We start from the raw sequence: 13,227 nt of genomic DNA, 5'->3' as shown, positions 1-13,227 counted from the left end.
TGCCATAGTGAGCATTCACTCCAGGATCCACTCCATTTATACACTCCAATCCCCCCCCCCCTCCTCCTCCTGCTGATGGGATGTGTCACAAAACAAGAATACAATGCAAATGGATCCACACTAATCAACCATATGCATGTGGGTTAGGGTGTGTAAGTGATAAAACATGGTGGAAAATATAAATATGTCTATTTGTTGCATTTTAAAAAATCCTCATACAGAATTGTGGATTGAAGTAATTCATCTTTATCCCTTTTGTATTTTTGTGATTCTAATGTTGTTTTGTACCTTGGTGTTTATTGTATATATCCATATATTTGTGAATTGTGACAATTCCTTCCATACGCTGTTGTGAATTAATTTAGAGGTTGTTTTTTTGCCTTTCTTTCGGAATTAAAAAAAAGTACATTATAGAATTTTGCCATCTCATCGAAAAGTGACAAGTGTGAAAATATCAATGACCTTAATCTTACGCCAAGCGTACAGACTCAGTTCGGTTGTGGTTGGGCTAACGGCAAGTTTCTCCTCTCTGATTGGCACAGGTGTACCCACACCGACGGACGAGGTGCTGCACCACACGCTGGGCATGCTGGTCCGTGAGCGGAAGATCTACCCAACACCAGACGGCTACTTCATCGTGACCCCTCAGACATACTTCATCACCCCCAGCCTCATCAGAACCAGCTCCAAGTGGTACCATTTGGATGAGCGCTCTGCCGACCGCCATCAGCAGCAGCAGCTTCAGTCTCAGCAGCAGCACCAGCAGACGCAGTGCACCTCCCCTCTCTCCGGCACCATCACTCCTTCCACCTCGGGTGGCGTGCGCGACCGAACGCACCAGAAGCCCAGCCAGAACCACGGCGGCGGTGGGGACTCCTCGTACAACAACAGCTACCGCGGAGACGACCCCCCGAGCCACCACACCACGCTGCAGCGCCGATCCCCCAAAGATCACCGGGAGGCCTATTCGTCGCCACATTCCCCGCAAACACCCCCTCAACAGGGTGGGGGTGCTGCAGAGAAGAGTCGCAGCGCTCTGAGTTTCCCCTTCAAGACGGACACGCTCACCAAGCACCGGGGAGGGGGCGGGGGGGGAGGAGTGGAGGCCGAAAAGCAGTCGGGAGGTGGAGGCGGTGGAGGAGGGGGTAGCACCGGTGGGGGCAGCGCAAGTCGGAAATTTGGTCTGAAGTTGTTCCGACTGAGCTTTAAGAAGGACAAGACCAAGCAGTTGGCCACCTTCTCGGCCCAGTTCCCCCCTGAGGAGTGGCCGCTTCGAGACGAGGAGGCACCCAGCCAGCTTCCACGGCACGTGGAGATGGAGATAATCCGCAGGATCAACCCTGACCTCACCGTGGAGAACCTTGCGAGGCACACAGCCGTCATGAAGCGGCTGGAGGAGGAACGCGCTCAAAGGAGTAAGGCCTCGTCGGCCAACCAGAGCTCCAGGAGCCGCAGGAGTGCTGGCCGGCACAGGAAGCAGTCCCAAACCAAGCCCAGTCGCTCCCACAGTAAGACTAGGGCATCGCGGGGGGAGCCCAGCGACGGGTCCCATCTGGAGCTCGCCGACAGGGACTACCGAGCCTACTCCTCCTCCCTTGCCCGCTCGCCCAGGGAACACGCCCTCGCCATGGAGCGCCAGCGTGCACGCCTCCACCTGGCGCACAGCAACCCAAACATCTTAGACTCCTCACACCTGCCCGTCACGCCAGAGTGGGATGTCTCGGGTGAGCTCGCTAAGCGGCGGACAGAGATGCCTTTCCCCGAACCAAGCCACGGCCCGTCGGCCCACCACTCAAAAGTCCACCGCTCCCATTCTCACACCCAAGAGAGGAAGTCCCGGACGGAGCGCAGTGACAAAGCCAAGGAACGTTCTAGATCCATGGACAACTCCAAAGGCCCTCTCGGAGCTGGGCTTATAGGACCGCCTGACTACTACGATGAGCGGAGCCGCTATTATACGGACGATGGAACCCTGCGAGCCAATCAGAGTTCCGCGCACTACTCGCGGGCAACGCCTCCCACCAGTAAACTGGCCGGTGATGCGCTAGGGTTGGACAGCGGCAGGAGCTTGGAGAAGAGTAAGAGCAGGGACAGCCTACCGGCCTACTCTCCGAAGCCGCCGCCGACCTCCATCCCCCCCGATGACTACTTCCAGTGCTCTGCCTCCTCGGAAGCCATGCTCACGGCGGCCAATCCCCTGGGAACTCTGGGTAAGAGCAGCCACGATGGGCTGAAGCTGGGCTCTGGTGAGCGGTCGATGGACCGACAGACGCCTCACCCCCCGGAGTATAAGGAGGACACAGGGAAGCTGGGCTCCAAGGGGGGCAGTCTGCCTCCAATTCCGCTCTCCCTCCCTGACCCCCCGCTGCCCAATGGCCGGCCGCCGCATGGCACCTCCTCCTCGTCTTCTGCCGGGGGCCCTGAGAAACGCAAAGAGATCTTCAGCAAGGACACACTGTTCAAGCCACCACCCAGCCTCCCACTGCCGGGTTACAGCTCCCTGCGGAAGACACCGGCCCTCGTCCCATCGGCACTCTCGTCATCCTGCGATGCGCTCGACTCCCAGGAGGCCTTCGATGCCCCGAAGCCCCTGGTAGCTGCGCCATCTGCCGTCGCTACAGCGCCTTCAGGGATAGAGCCGTCAGCAGGCGCTGCCGCTGAAGCTTCCTTTGACTATTACAATGTCTCGGACGACGACGAACTGGAAGAAGGTGGAGGCAAGGGCCGCGGCATGGACGGCAAGGCGGGCGTGGATGGAGGGATGGGCGGAGGGAGTGGGGGAGGAGTGGGAGGAGGAGGGACAATGCAATGGCTACTGGAGAGGGAGAAGGAGAGGGATCTCCAGCGGAGGTTTGAGAGGAACCTTACCTTCCCTGGTGCTAAAGAGAACCTACCGGAACCGGGCCAGAACCAGCAGTCTGCGCACTCGGCCCGGCTGGACAGCATGGACAGCAGCTCCGTCACTGTGGACAGTGGATTCAACTCACCACGGTGAGACGGGTATACCAGTAGAAGCTTGTTTCACACAAAGTTAACGTACTCCACCTATTTTCTGTTGTGGGCATCAAGCTGGTTTTTTTTTAAAACTGTACCTTAAAAGAAAACAAACAAAAAAAACAATTATAATCTTAATTATTTTTCTCACAGAATTCATTTTATTCCAAATTTGTTATTTTTTCTACCAGGTATTGTTTGTTGCATATCAAAGAGAATAGAAAAGGAATTTGCAACATCAAAACATTTCTTTGCCATTTTAGTTCCCCCCTCCACTTCAAACTTCGAGAAGAGTATTTAATATAAACTTGAAGAATGTTTTATTTAGTATTGGTACTAATGCTGCTGGCTTTGTAGATAGTTCCCTATCCACAGAGGAGCAGTAGTATCAACCTAACAGAGTGCAGAATCATTGTCATTTGTCAATCATCTGTGGAAAATGACTGAATCACATTTTTTGTGGTTACACTCAAATATATGTTGCCAACGTCAATAGTTAGCTTGCTCTAACTGAAATTCTATGATCATAGACAAAGCACTCGAGCTTCATCCTTATTGGCTTCCCCCACGCGAATGCGCGCCGTACTGAAAAATTTTTATGTACCCATCAGCCTATCAGCTGTGGCCTGCCCCTATAAAGGGGCTTTGTGCCTGCCATTATGCTCCCCAAGGATCTTCAGCCACCCTCGGAAAACAGCAGGGCACGAAAAGCTAGAGGGTTTCGCCTATGATCATAGAACTTGAGTTAGAGCTAGCTAACTTTCCTTCTATTTCACATAGGCTCCGTTCTCTCGCTTTTTCCTCACTGGCGAAGGCTGTTGAGTCTACGCCCCGCTGTCAAGAGACAAGGCAATAGCTCTGTCGGTATAACCAGCCAACCAATAGGCATTATAACTTCCAAGGTATAACAGAGCAGTAAAATAGCATCATGATTCAACTCAAAAGAGAAGGTCTGTGATGTAACTGGACCGACGGTTGAACCAACCACTCGCTGGGACTGTCCGTCCTCATTTGCATATTGGATAAACGATAAACATGGACTTATCTGCGTAATGCAGTCTGTGTAGGGGCTAAAAGAGGGATGCTGTACACAGGAGCACCGAGGAGGACAGAGATCCTCCCAGTAGATCAAATCTGACAAAGGGGCATGGGTGCCCCTTTGTCAGATGCATTTGCATGACGCTGCCATGCAAATTTCTTCCACTGAAACACATCCAAACAAAGGCTGCCATTCCATGAGTTGAGCCTTCGTGTCTGGTGGCAAAACTTGACCTGTTTCCATGTAGGTGTGTGAGATGCTGTCACAGAACCAATGAGAAAGCCGCTGTTTTGAAAGATTTTCCATAGACAGCAGGCTGTCTATAAGGTGGATCCGAGGGAACGTGTATAGCAGCTCTTAGGGCCAGGGGCGAAGGCATTCACTCCTCGTTTGGGTTCGTCCCGGTGCTGAAGGGAGAACCGTAGCGGACACTGAGTGTTCTCCCTGGTTGCAAACAGGTCCACCCGCGCTTCGGGTTCAGGCACTACTCGCTCCCTCAGCGGCACATCAGACATACAGCCTTACTCTGTTTTCTGGGAATGTAGAGTGCTGCCAGGCTGCAGGGGTTGACATGTGCTAGGCTTGGGCCGATCTACGATTGAATTGTCTATCGAGTCTGTTGATCGCGATTGACATTGATGACAGACTTTTTGTTTTTCCATCCGCCAGGAAAAATCGGAGAATTTAAATGGTCTGAGTGCAGTTTGTTCTGAAACTGGAGCAGAGAGGGAGAGGGGGGGGCTCTCCTCCTCTCTGTTCAGAGCTGTCAGGTAACAACTGGAGATTGGGTCTCACTTCCCCTCTACAGTCCCGTACAGAGACTTTGAGAGGCAGGTGCTCAAAAAAAAGAAAAGGTACATGGACCCCCAGTTCATGTTCTAGGCATTTTGCTGCTCTGGCCAAACGGACCAGCACAGTGGAGCGCCAAAGTTTATGAGCAGTTCCTCATGAATATATCTTGTCCAGACAATCCGTTACCTCGACAGCAATTCATTAAAAAAATTAATAAAAAATAAGAAAGTGCCTGGTGAGAAGGGCACCATGGGGTCCATGGGGCAGGTATATGAAAATCTTGGGATTATATTATAGCAATATACAGTATAATGTAATCTCAGAGAGATTTTGATTTATTTAGTTTCCTTAGTTTCTTGCTTGTATGGAAAATGGAAAACGTAAACCTAACTCACAGAATTGGAGCAGAGTTTTTGTTTCTCCTGCAGACAGCGGTGCGCGCAGGCTCCCGTGCCTGTCTTTTCATTTTAGATCAATTTTTTTTGTTTGTTTCCTACATGTATAAAACACATTTTTTTAAACACAACTGAGTTAAGGGATTGTCCAAGTCCTTACTCTGTACTGTTCCAAAAAAACCTGTGCATTCCCACTGTCGGGGCGCACATCTCCCTGTTGCATTCCGTTGCTATGGGACTTCATTTAGTAAAAACTGGATGTTTTTGTGTAAATAATTTACTTATAAATAATAATTCCTGCACTTCTGAAACGGGGAGACCACATTTGCCACGGTACATTACGTTCTATGCACCGCGGGCATGCGTGCACGAACCCCACTGCGCGACCTCACTCTTGCCAATATGGGTTGATATAAGCAGCGGGTGACTCGTTGTCTGTCCTGACTAGAACATCCCGGTTCCTTAAAAAGGAGGCAAACTGTTGTAGCGCCACAACAACTGTGTTCAGTTCCAACATGTTTATGTGTTCAGACTGGGGCTTCGGCCACCCCCCGTTATCGTCGAAGTACAATATTCTCATACCTCTCCTTCCAAGTGGATTCAGTGCCGTCTCCATGCACTTTGACAAGGCGCGCAGTACTAGGGAGTAACAGAACGGTACCACTTTGTACTCGTAGTTTATTCCCATAAAGGCAAAGCGGAGGAATGGTCTGTGTGCCAGTAGGATGGGTATATGAAAATACGCATCCTTGAGATCATTTGAGGTGAACCCAGCATGATGTAACGTAGCAGGCTCTGTGTAGTCAATGCGGAATGGTCTCTTTCCAATCAGTTTGTTGTGAGCTCATGAATCAAGAATCGGTCTCACTCCCCCTGTCTTGTTGGGAACTAGGAAGTAGTGCGAATAAATGCTGGTCCGGCTGTTCGCTGGCGGAATGACCGATATGACTCCCTTCTTTGGAAGTGCTGCAGGATTTGACATCACCGTCTATCTGATCCCTTGGGGGGGGGGCAACGGAATTGCAACGTGTAACCCTGTCTCAGCGTTCTGTCTAGCCATAGTGATAGCAAGCACCTGAGGTGCAGTTAATATAGGCAGAGGGAGGATGCCTCCATATGGGGGGCGTTCCCCGTAAACTCCTTTATTTGGAGGTGTTTTCGCACCAAACATGTGTGGGGACTCCTTGAGGGGAACTAGGAACTGGGATGGTCCCCTGAGAACTAGATAGATTCAACGGCTTTTTTTCTGGTTGTATTCACACTGCACTGGAATTCTGAAGTGACGTCAGCCAATGGGGTTTCAGCACAAGTTCTGTGTTGTATTTGCTCCGTAACTTTCACTGATTTCACCTTATCAGTCCACTCAAATCTGTTTCTGAACAAATTTGAGGTGAGAAATAAGTGATCTTCTTCTGAATCTTCACTCATATTAGATCTACAAGACGTCATTTTAAAGTTTGCTCTGACTTTCGTAAGGCATGGCCTCGCATTGAGACACTGCACGGCAATGTTTTTGTTTCATTCAATTAATGTCAGAAATAATAAATGAAATAATTACATCTACAATAAAAATACTATTTTATTAGTTTTTATTGGTCATTTTTTATTACTGCCGAGTGTACATGGGCTGGTCCTGGTCCTTGCAATGTGACTCAACTGCGGCGTACTGCCCTCAGTGCCCCGGGGGTAGGGACCGTGGACTTACGTCTGGACCATCATCACCGTGCACTTACGTCACTGAAGGTTCCTCTTTTGCTGGTTAGACCCTGCCCTGGAGTAGGAGCTAAAAATGTCCCTCAAAACAGCATTCTGGTTGGTACTGGTCCTCCAAGGGAACAGGGTGGCCCAGGTGAGCCCTCTCCTCCTACTAGCTGTTAGGTCCAGCCACAGTGTGAGTCTGTGTGGCCAAACTCATGGATCTACCCACCTATACTACCAGGGCTTGGGTCAGGGGCATGATGGCACTGGAGGTCCTTGCCACCTCATTTGCCTCCTCCGAGGACGGCGTCTCTTTCCCCGCTGCCAAGGTGCCCAGGGATGCACTGAGGGCGTTGTTGGTTGCTGCTGCCGTTAGTGCTCCACATTTAAAGCTCTTCTCCGCGTAACCTGAGAGGAGCTGGTGGCACTTATTTGGCAGGGTGGGCTTCCTTTCTGTCTGTCATGCAGCATAAGGGATCAGGAGCGCTGCCAGTCCAGCCTCCACACAACGGATCCCCTTCGTCTGGGCATCGACTCTTCCCTCTACGGCCGTGAAGGGGAAATAGGTGGAGACCGGTGCTTGGAAAGCGCCAGATGTGGTCCCAGCATGTCAATGTAATGGGGAGCAGAGCAGGCACAGGGCCCCAGTTATTGGACACATCAAAACACTAACTTCATTCTCAGATTTTTTTCTAACTATTTTAGGAGGTAAAATTCCTATCTTCGTCTACTGATCTTATTGGTGTAGTTTTGAACAGAATTGAGACTTTCAATTGTCATCCATACAGGTTGTGTAATCCATGCTCCACATGTATCTTGTATGAGCACATTTGTTTGATCTTAAACTGCACTAGTATTCATATTAGAGAGAGCTCTGTTTTTAACCTGTCGATATCTCATCATTCTCCTCCACCGCCTACATCTCCTTCATTGCTTTGCCTGTCCTTCTCTCATCAGAACCAGGGAAAGCCTGGCGTCCAACACCTCGTCCATCGTGGAAAGCAACCGTCGGCAGAACCTGGCGTTGAGCCCCGGACACCTGGGCATCGCCACAGGCAATGGCCCCCCCTTCTCCTTCCGTGCCATCCCGGAACCTTCCGGAGGCCAGACGGAGAAGCTCCAGAAGCCCAACGCCTGCCTCGCGTCCATCACCAGCGTCTGAGGGACTCGCAGCCAAGACCCCCCCCCCCCCCCCACAGACACACACACACACACACACACACACACACTTTGGGCTGGGGCGAACGAAAAAATAAAATCGCCCCCAAACCACTAAGGACTGTTACACATTTCAGACTGAACTAGTCGACTCAGTGGTGCTCCCCCTACAGGCCCACTGTGGAAATACAGCTGTTACAATAAAATAGACATACACACACACACACACACACACAGAACCCGGGCCACATATGAACCATCTTTGTTTCTCTGTACACATACACACACAAGACATTCACACAACGCACTGACACACACCACCGGGCCACTGGGCGGACTGTAGTTTACACACCGCTGTTGTGTTGTTTCACTTGGATAATATGACTGACTGCTGCCTATATATATATCTATATATATATATATCTATATATATATATATATATATATATCTATATATCTATATATATATATATATATATATATATAGATATATATATATATATATATCTATATATATAAAAGCAAGCGCGCGTTTGCGGGGGGTGTATGTGCGAGTGTGTGTATGTGTGTATAATCTGTAATCTCAGGTCATATTATTTCCACTCCCATTCAAGCTGCTCCAACTCGGTGTGTCGCCCCCTTGTGGCGTGTCCCGGTACCGCACCCTCCGAAGGGCGGCTCTTGGCCCCCTGCTGGGAGCTCAGCTCCCGCTCTCAGCCACCGTCAATGGAAGGAGAATTAAAAAAAAAAAAAGAAACAAGAGAAATGTCAGTGTTACCAGCTCCTCTGAGCTTGTTGCGCAGCGCAGACACCGCTACTATTGTTATGGAACAAAACAAACAAAAAAGAAATGTATTCCCCAAGACTGTCACAACTACAAAAATATACATTTTTTTGTCATTTTTTGGTGGTTTGACAGCTGGGGGGAGGGGCGGTGGGGTCAAGCGGCAGTAGAACAACGATAGGAGCAGGAAAACTATAGGGTTAATACCTATCCACAGTCAAGGAGTTTTTATCATCTGATACCAGACGCCTTCCACCAATTATCTCCCACTAAACCGCTTTACCAGTTCCCGATGAGACATAACAGAACTGTGACGTGGGGCGGGGGCGGGGGCGGGGGGTAGATATCATTGCATTTGGCCCCTCATACTTGGAACATGAAGCCGCCGGGGCTGACATCAAGGCCCCTAGTGGTGGGTTACAGGCAGTGTCTCCCCGGTGGGCTGAGTTTCCATGAAAGCGCAGAGATGTGAGCCATACCAAATGAACCCAAGACTGGAAGATCAGTGTTCTATGGAGTGAGCAGGGATGCAAATTGGGTTACAATTTTTATTTTTCCTTAATCAGTATTTCAATTTTTCTTATTTTATTTTTTATGGACTTTGTTCTCCCCTCGTTTCTAAATCGACCTTTTGGTTTTGTCCGGAGCTGTTTCTAATCAAACCCTTGAGCCATTCACACTCCTGGTGCTTAAAGACGAAAAGTGGACGTCTCCCGCTCAGTCTCCCGTGTTACAGAAATAAAACCAACGAGAACACAAAACGCTGCGGTTCATTTGAGGAGGAAACGGGTGACAACATGGCAGATCAAACAGTGACACGGCAGCAAAGTCTCCACCTGCTCCTGTTTTTGCAACATGGCCACCAAGGTGCCCAGTTTGCACACAAAACGACTTACCCATGACATCTAAGAGACTTGTAGACGAAAAGGCAAAACGGCACCCAAGGCCGAGGAATTCGGCACCCAGAGGCCTACCAGCTGGATCGAGGCCCGCACTGCACTACGGGGGCTACCGCTGACTAATGCAGAGGGGGGCGCAACACCAGTCGGACCCCACGCCAGACATCCGAGCCCTCCCATCCACATTTCAGATCCTGCAGTCCTATAGGTTGAATAATTTGTCAATAATTTGAATCTCACCGTCCTATAGGCTCAGGGAGCTGTTAGCCCCTCCCCCCCTTCCCTCCAGGCTCTTCTACAACTACCTCCACAGCAGCAAAAACGCAGCGCCCCCCCCCCCCCCCCTCCCCCTGTCTACTACCACACTGTCATCAGCCTCTAGCCTGTGAATGTCTTACGTGTACACACAAACACACACACACACACACACACACACACAATGCATCAAAGTGCTGGACTCTCATGTCGTCTCCCCCCCACCGCTCCCTCTAAATACATCTACTGGTACATGAAAGAATAATAGGACCCCTCCTCCCCTCCACACACACCTCAATCAGTACTGTGAAAACCACTAGCGGGTGTTTGATTTCCTCTGTCTTCACCCTATTTTCCCCAAAACAAAATTGGTACTTGCAGCAGTCCAGCTGGGTGAAGTTTGGACTGGAGCCACCAGGTGATGCAGATATGACCTGAAGTTTTTATTTTGATTGTTTCCATACAGTAGAACCTCTTTTATCCGAACCTCGCGGCGATGATGTAGGTTTGACCTAATTGTGCACAAGCACAAAGACTATTCAAGTCAATGTTAAGGGGCCTATTTGAACATCGCGTGACGAACATGAGTATACTACGTTATTTACTCACGGTACGATCCCTAAACGTAGAATCAAAACCTGCAAACATTACGCAGCGTCCCGATACTGGTAACTGTAGCTCGTATGTGTCAGTGTCCTGCCCAGTGACGTAGTGACCTAGCTGGCAGTAAAATCCAGGTTCATTTGAGCAGTCAACTCCTCCTTATCATGAGCTTCAGATGAACGTTGTTCTACTGTATATGTTGCTTTAAATGGCCACAATGTTCATTTCACAATCAGTTAAAGAAGGGGCCAAATGTGGGCCAAACTACACATGCGGGTGGTACTGCGCTCGGGGTTCTAGCCCTCACAGTAACGGGTCTTAATCTGCTCATTGTGCCACTATCTTAGAGTCCAACCCACCCATTGTGCCACTACAGTCGCACTCATAACTCTTCCTCTGTTCCCATTCTACCACTACAGTGGGGGTTGGAAGGGGTGGGGGTATATTTGTACAGTGCTGCTACTCTTAAGGGTTGCAGGCCTTCTTATACCACTAACTATCCACCCCCCACCCCCTTTCTTTTTTTCTAATGTTTTGCACTGTCCCACATCCCCTCGGCCTCTCCGCCTTCGTCCCCCAAATACACACACCAACCTCCTCCTCTTCCACACTGACAGTCCATGAAATGTCTTCCCTTAACATCGGCGATGGTTTATAAAGCTGGAGGTTCCACAATAGCATTGTTTCTAACGGTGACGGTATGTCATACCTGTAAATGATGTTTATCTGTCATGCCTAGTCGAAAATAATTTAAACAATAAGAAAAAGAGGGATTTTTTTTTTAAATGTCTATAATATCGGGAGAAGAAGAAGAAAAAAAGTCCCTCCATGTGTAGTGCTGGTGTTACTGTTGTTGTAGTGTATGTGATATATACCCCTCAGGGGGATTGTGTTACTTTTTAAGATAATAAAATAACAATGTTTGGTTATGCCGCCGCCATGTTTGTGTTTTTCACCGTCAAGATCAGCTCAAGATCTAACGGTGAGTGAAGAACTGTTCTTTTGTCAAAGCCATGTTCTTCAAGCTCATTATACATTACTGAAGTTCTAACGTGTTTTTTCAAACTTTATTCATGGCGCATATCCTGGATCAAAGCCATTTTTTGGGAAGTTTTTTAAGATATCCTAATCTATCTACACCTTTATAATATCTAACACTATACAAGTTTTCCTTTCCACCTTGTGAAAGTGGAATCCATAAATTTGTTTGTTGGGTGGATTACACTACAAATCCCAGAACTCCATTCAAAGCAGCAATGCTGTTTTGTTTCTTTTCAACATCAGGTCAATGCTTTTCTCAAAAGTATGTCTTTCTCTGATCGATTCATTTGTTTTGTTTTTTTCCTTGGTCACGGGTCAAGGGTGCTGTTATTATTCAAACAATGAATTCAAGTTTAAAATAATGGTTTCATCCAGCAAACGGCAAGTCAGAAACAGATTATTACAGACAACCTCAAGTTAGTTAGTGTGAGGGTATCGATACACCTGGGATTTAAACTATTGTAATAGCTTCCTATAGCTTCAATGTTGCCTTTTCCTGAGCTGAAAGGGCGCGTTACAGGACAAATTATCAAATTTGCCAAACTCACTAAGTAAAAAGGTAAGTAAGCACTAAGTGCCCTGTCCTTAAGATTTATTGTAATCATTATTGTAATCATTCCCAAAAATACTGCCACGACATTGATATTGGAGTCTCGTTAAATTGATATGTATTTTAATATTTCTTTTATCAGAAATAACATGTTTGATTTGGTCAACATCGCCAACTCTTAAGTGCTTGGCGGTTATATAATAGTTTCCTCCACTGATTGTATAAATAATATTTTCCCACACCATTTCAGCTGGTTTAGATCCTCTGATGGTCATAACCAGCTGAAACCGCGAGCGGGAGTTAATGAACGTCATGTTGAAATGTCAACATCAAGCTAAAATAGAGTGGTAAGATTCTCAATTATCTCAATAGTATATTTTTGGAATCTGCTTTGAATAACAGCAATCACATTTGATTTAAAACGACTTTTTTGCAATTGCGTAGAATACAGCAGGCTGTCAGTGGGAAGTAACACAAATTCCCATTGCTAGTGTGTGCACTGATGTTGCCCTAAGAGCTGACTTGTGGAAGTGCAAAAAAAACCTGATTAAATGCATGGCCTGCCCCCTGCCCCGCATTACATATATAAGATTGTCTTTCTAACAATATTATAGGCTTTTTGTTTTCGTAAAGGAGATTTAACATTTTTTAAGCCTTGAACGTTTGACCCATTGGACAGCATTTAGGCCGAGGGAGAACCTGCAGCAGAGTGGTAAGTCTCAATAATAAAGTGTTCAGTGAGGCGCTATGAACAGTTATAAATAATGGGAATACATATTTAATAAGCCCTGGGTTGAAGAATGGCAAACTGTACCTTTATGTTAGTACAACCAGTGGGACAAAGTTAGACATCTTACTTTAATTGTATTAAATAATATTCTTAAATGAACAAACCTTGGAAATCAGAGGTGTTTCGGTAAATGTTGATTTAGGTTCAGCCAGTTGGAACACCAGCAGTAAGAGTTACATTTAATTCATCATGAAGACAGTTACTTCATTTGCACTTAATAGATAAGGTA

The 13,227-nt window shown here is 47.8% G+C and overlaps 1 protein-coding gene across 1 annotated transcript in view; it reads left to right on the top strand.

Annotated features, from left to right (window-relative positions):
• LOC307236261 (storkhead-box protein 2-like) overlaps positions 1–8,080 on the top strand; it is a gene marked incomplete at both ends in the record, with an annotated part of 104,423 nt that extends 96,343 nt beyond the window's left edge. Inside the window, 2 exons of the mRNA XM_080008619.1 lie at positions 543–2,991; positions 7,876–8,080. Of these exons, the coding sequence (XP_079864745.1) occupies positions 543–2,991; positions 7,876–8,080 (2,654 nt within the window). The remainder of the gene's footprint in view (positions 1–542; positions 2,992–7,875) is intronic.
• Between the last annotated feature and the right edge of the window lie 5,147 nt (positions 8,081–13,227).

This window comes from Zeus faber (assembly GCF_960531495.2).
Source record: "Zeus faber genome assembly, chromosome: 10".
Taxonomy (NCBI): Eukaryota; Metazoa; Chordata; class Actinopteri; order Zeiformes; family Zeidae; genus Zeus; species Zeus faber.
The sequence above is the reverse complement of the archived record's forward strand: the minus strand, read 5'-3'. Positions and strand labels throughout refer to the sequence as shown.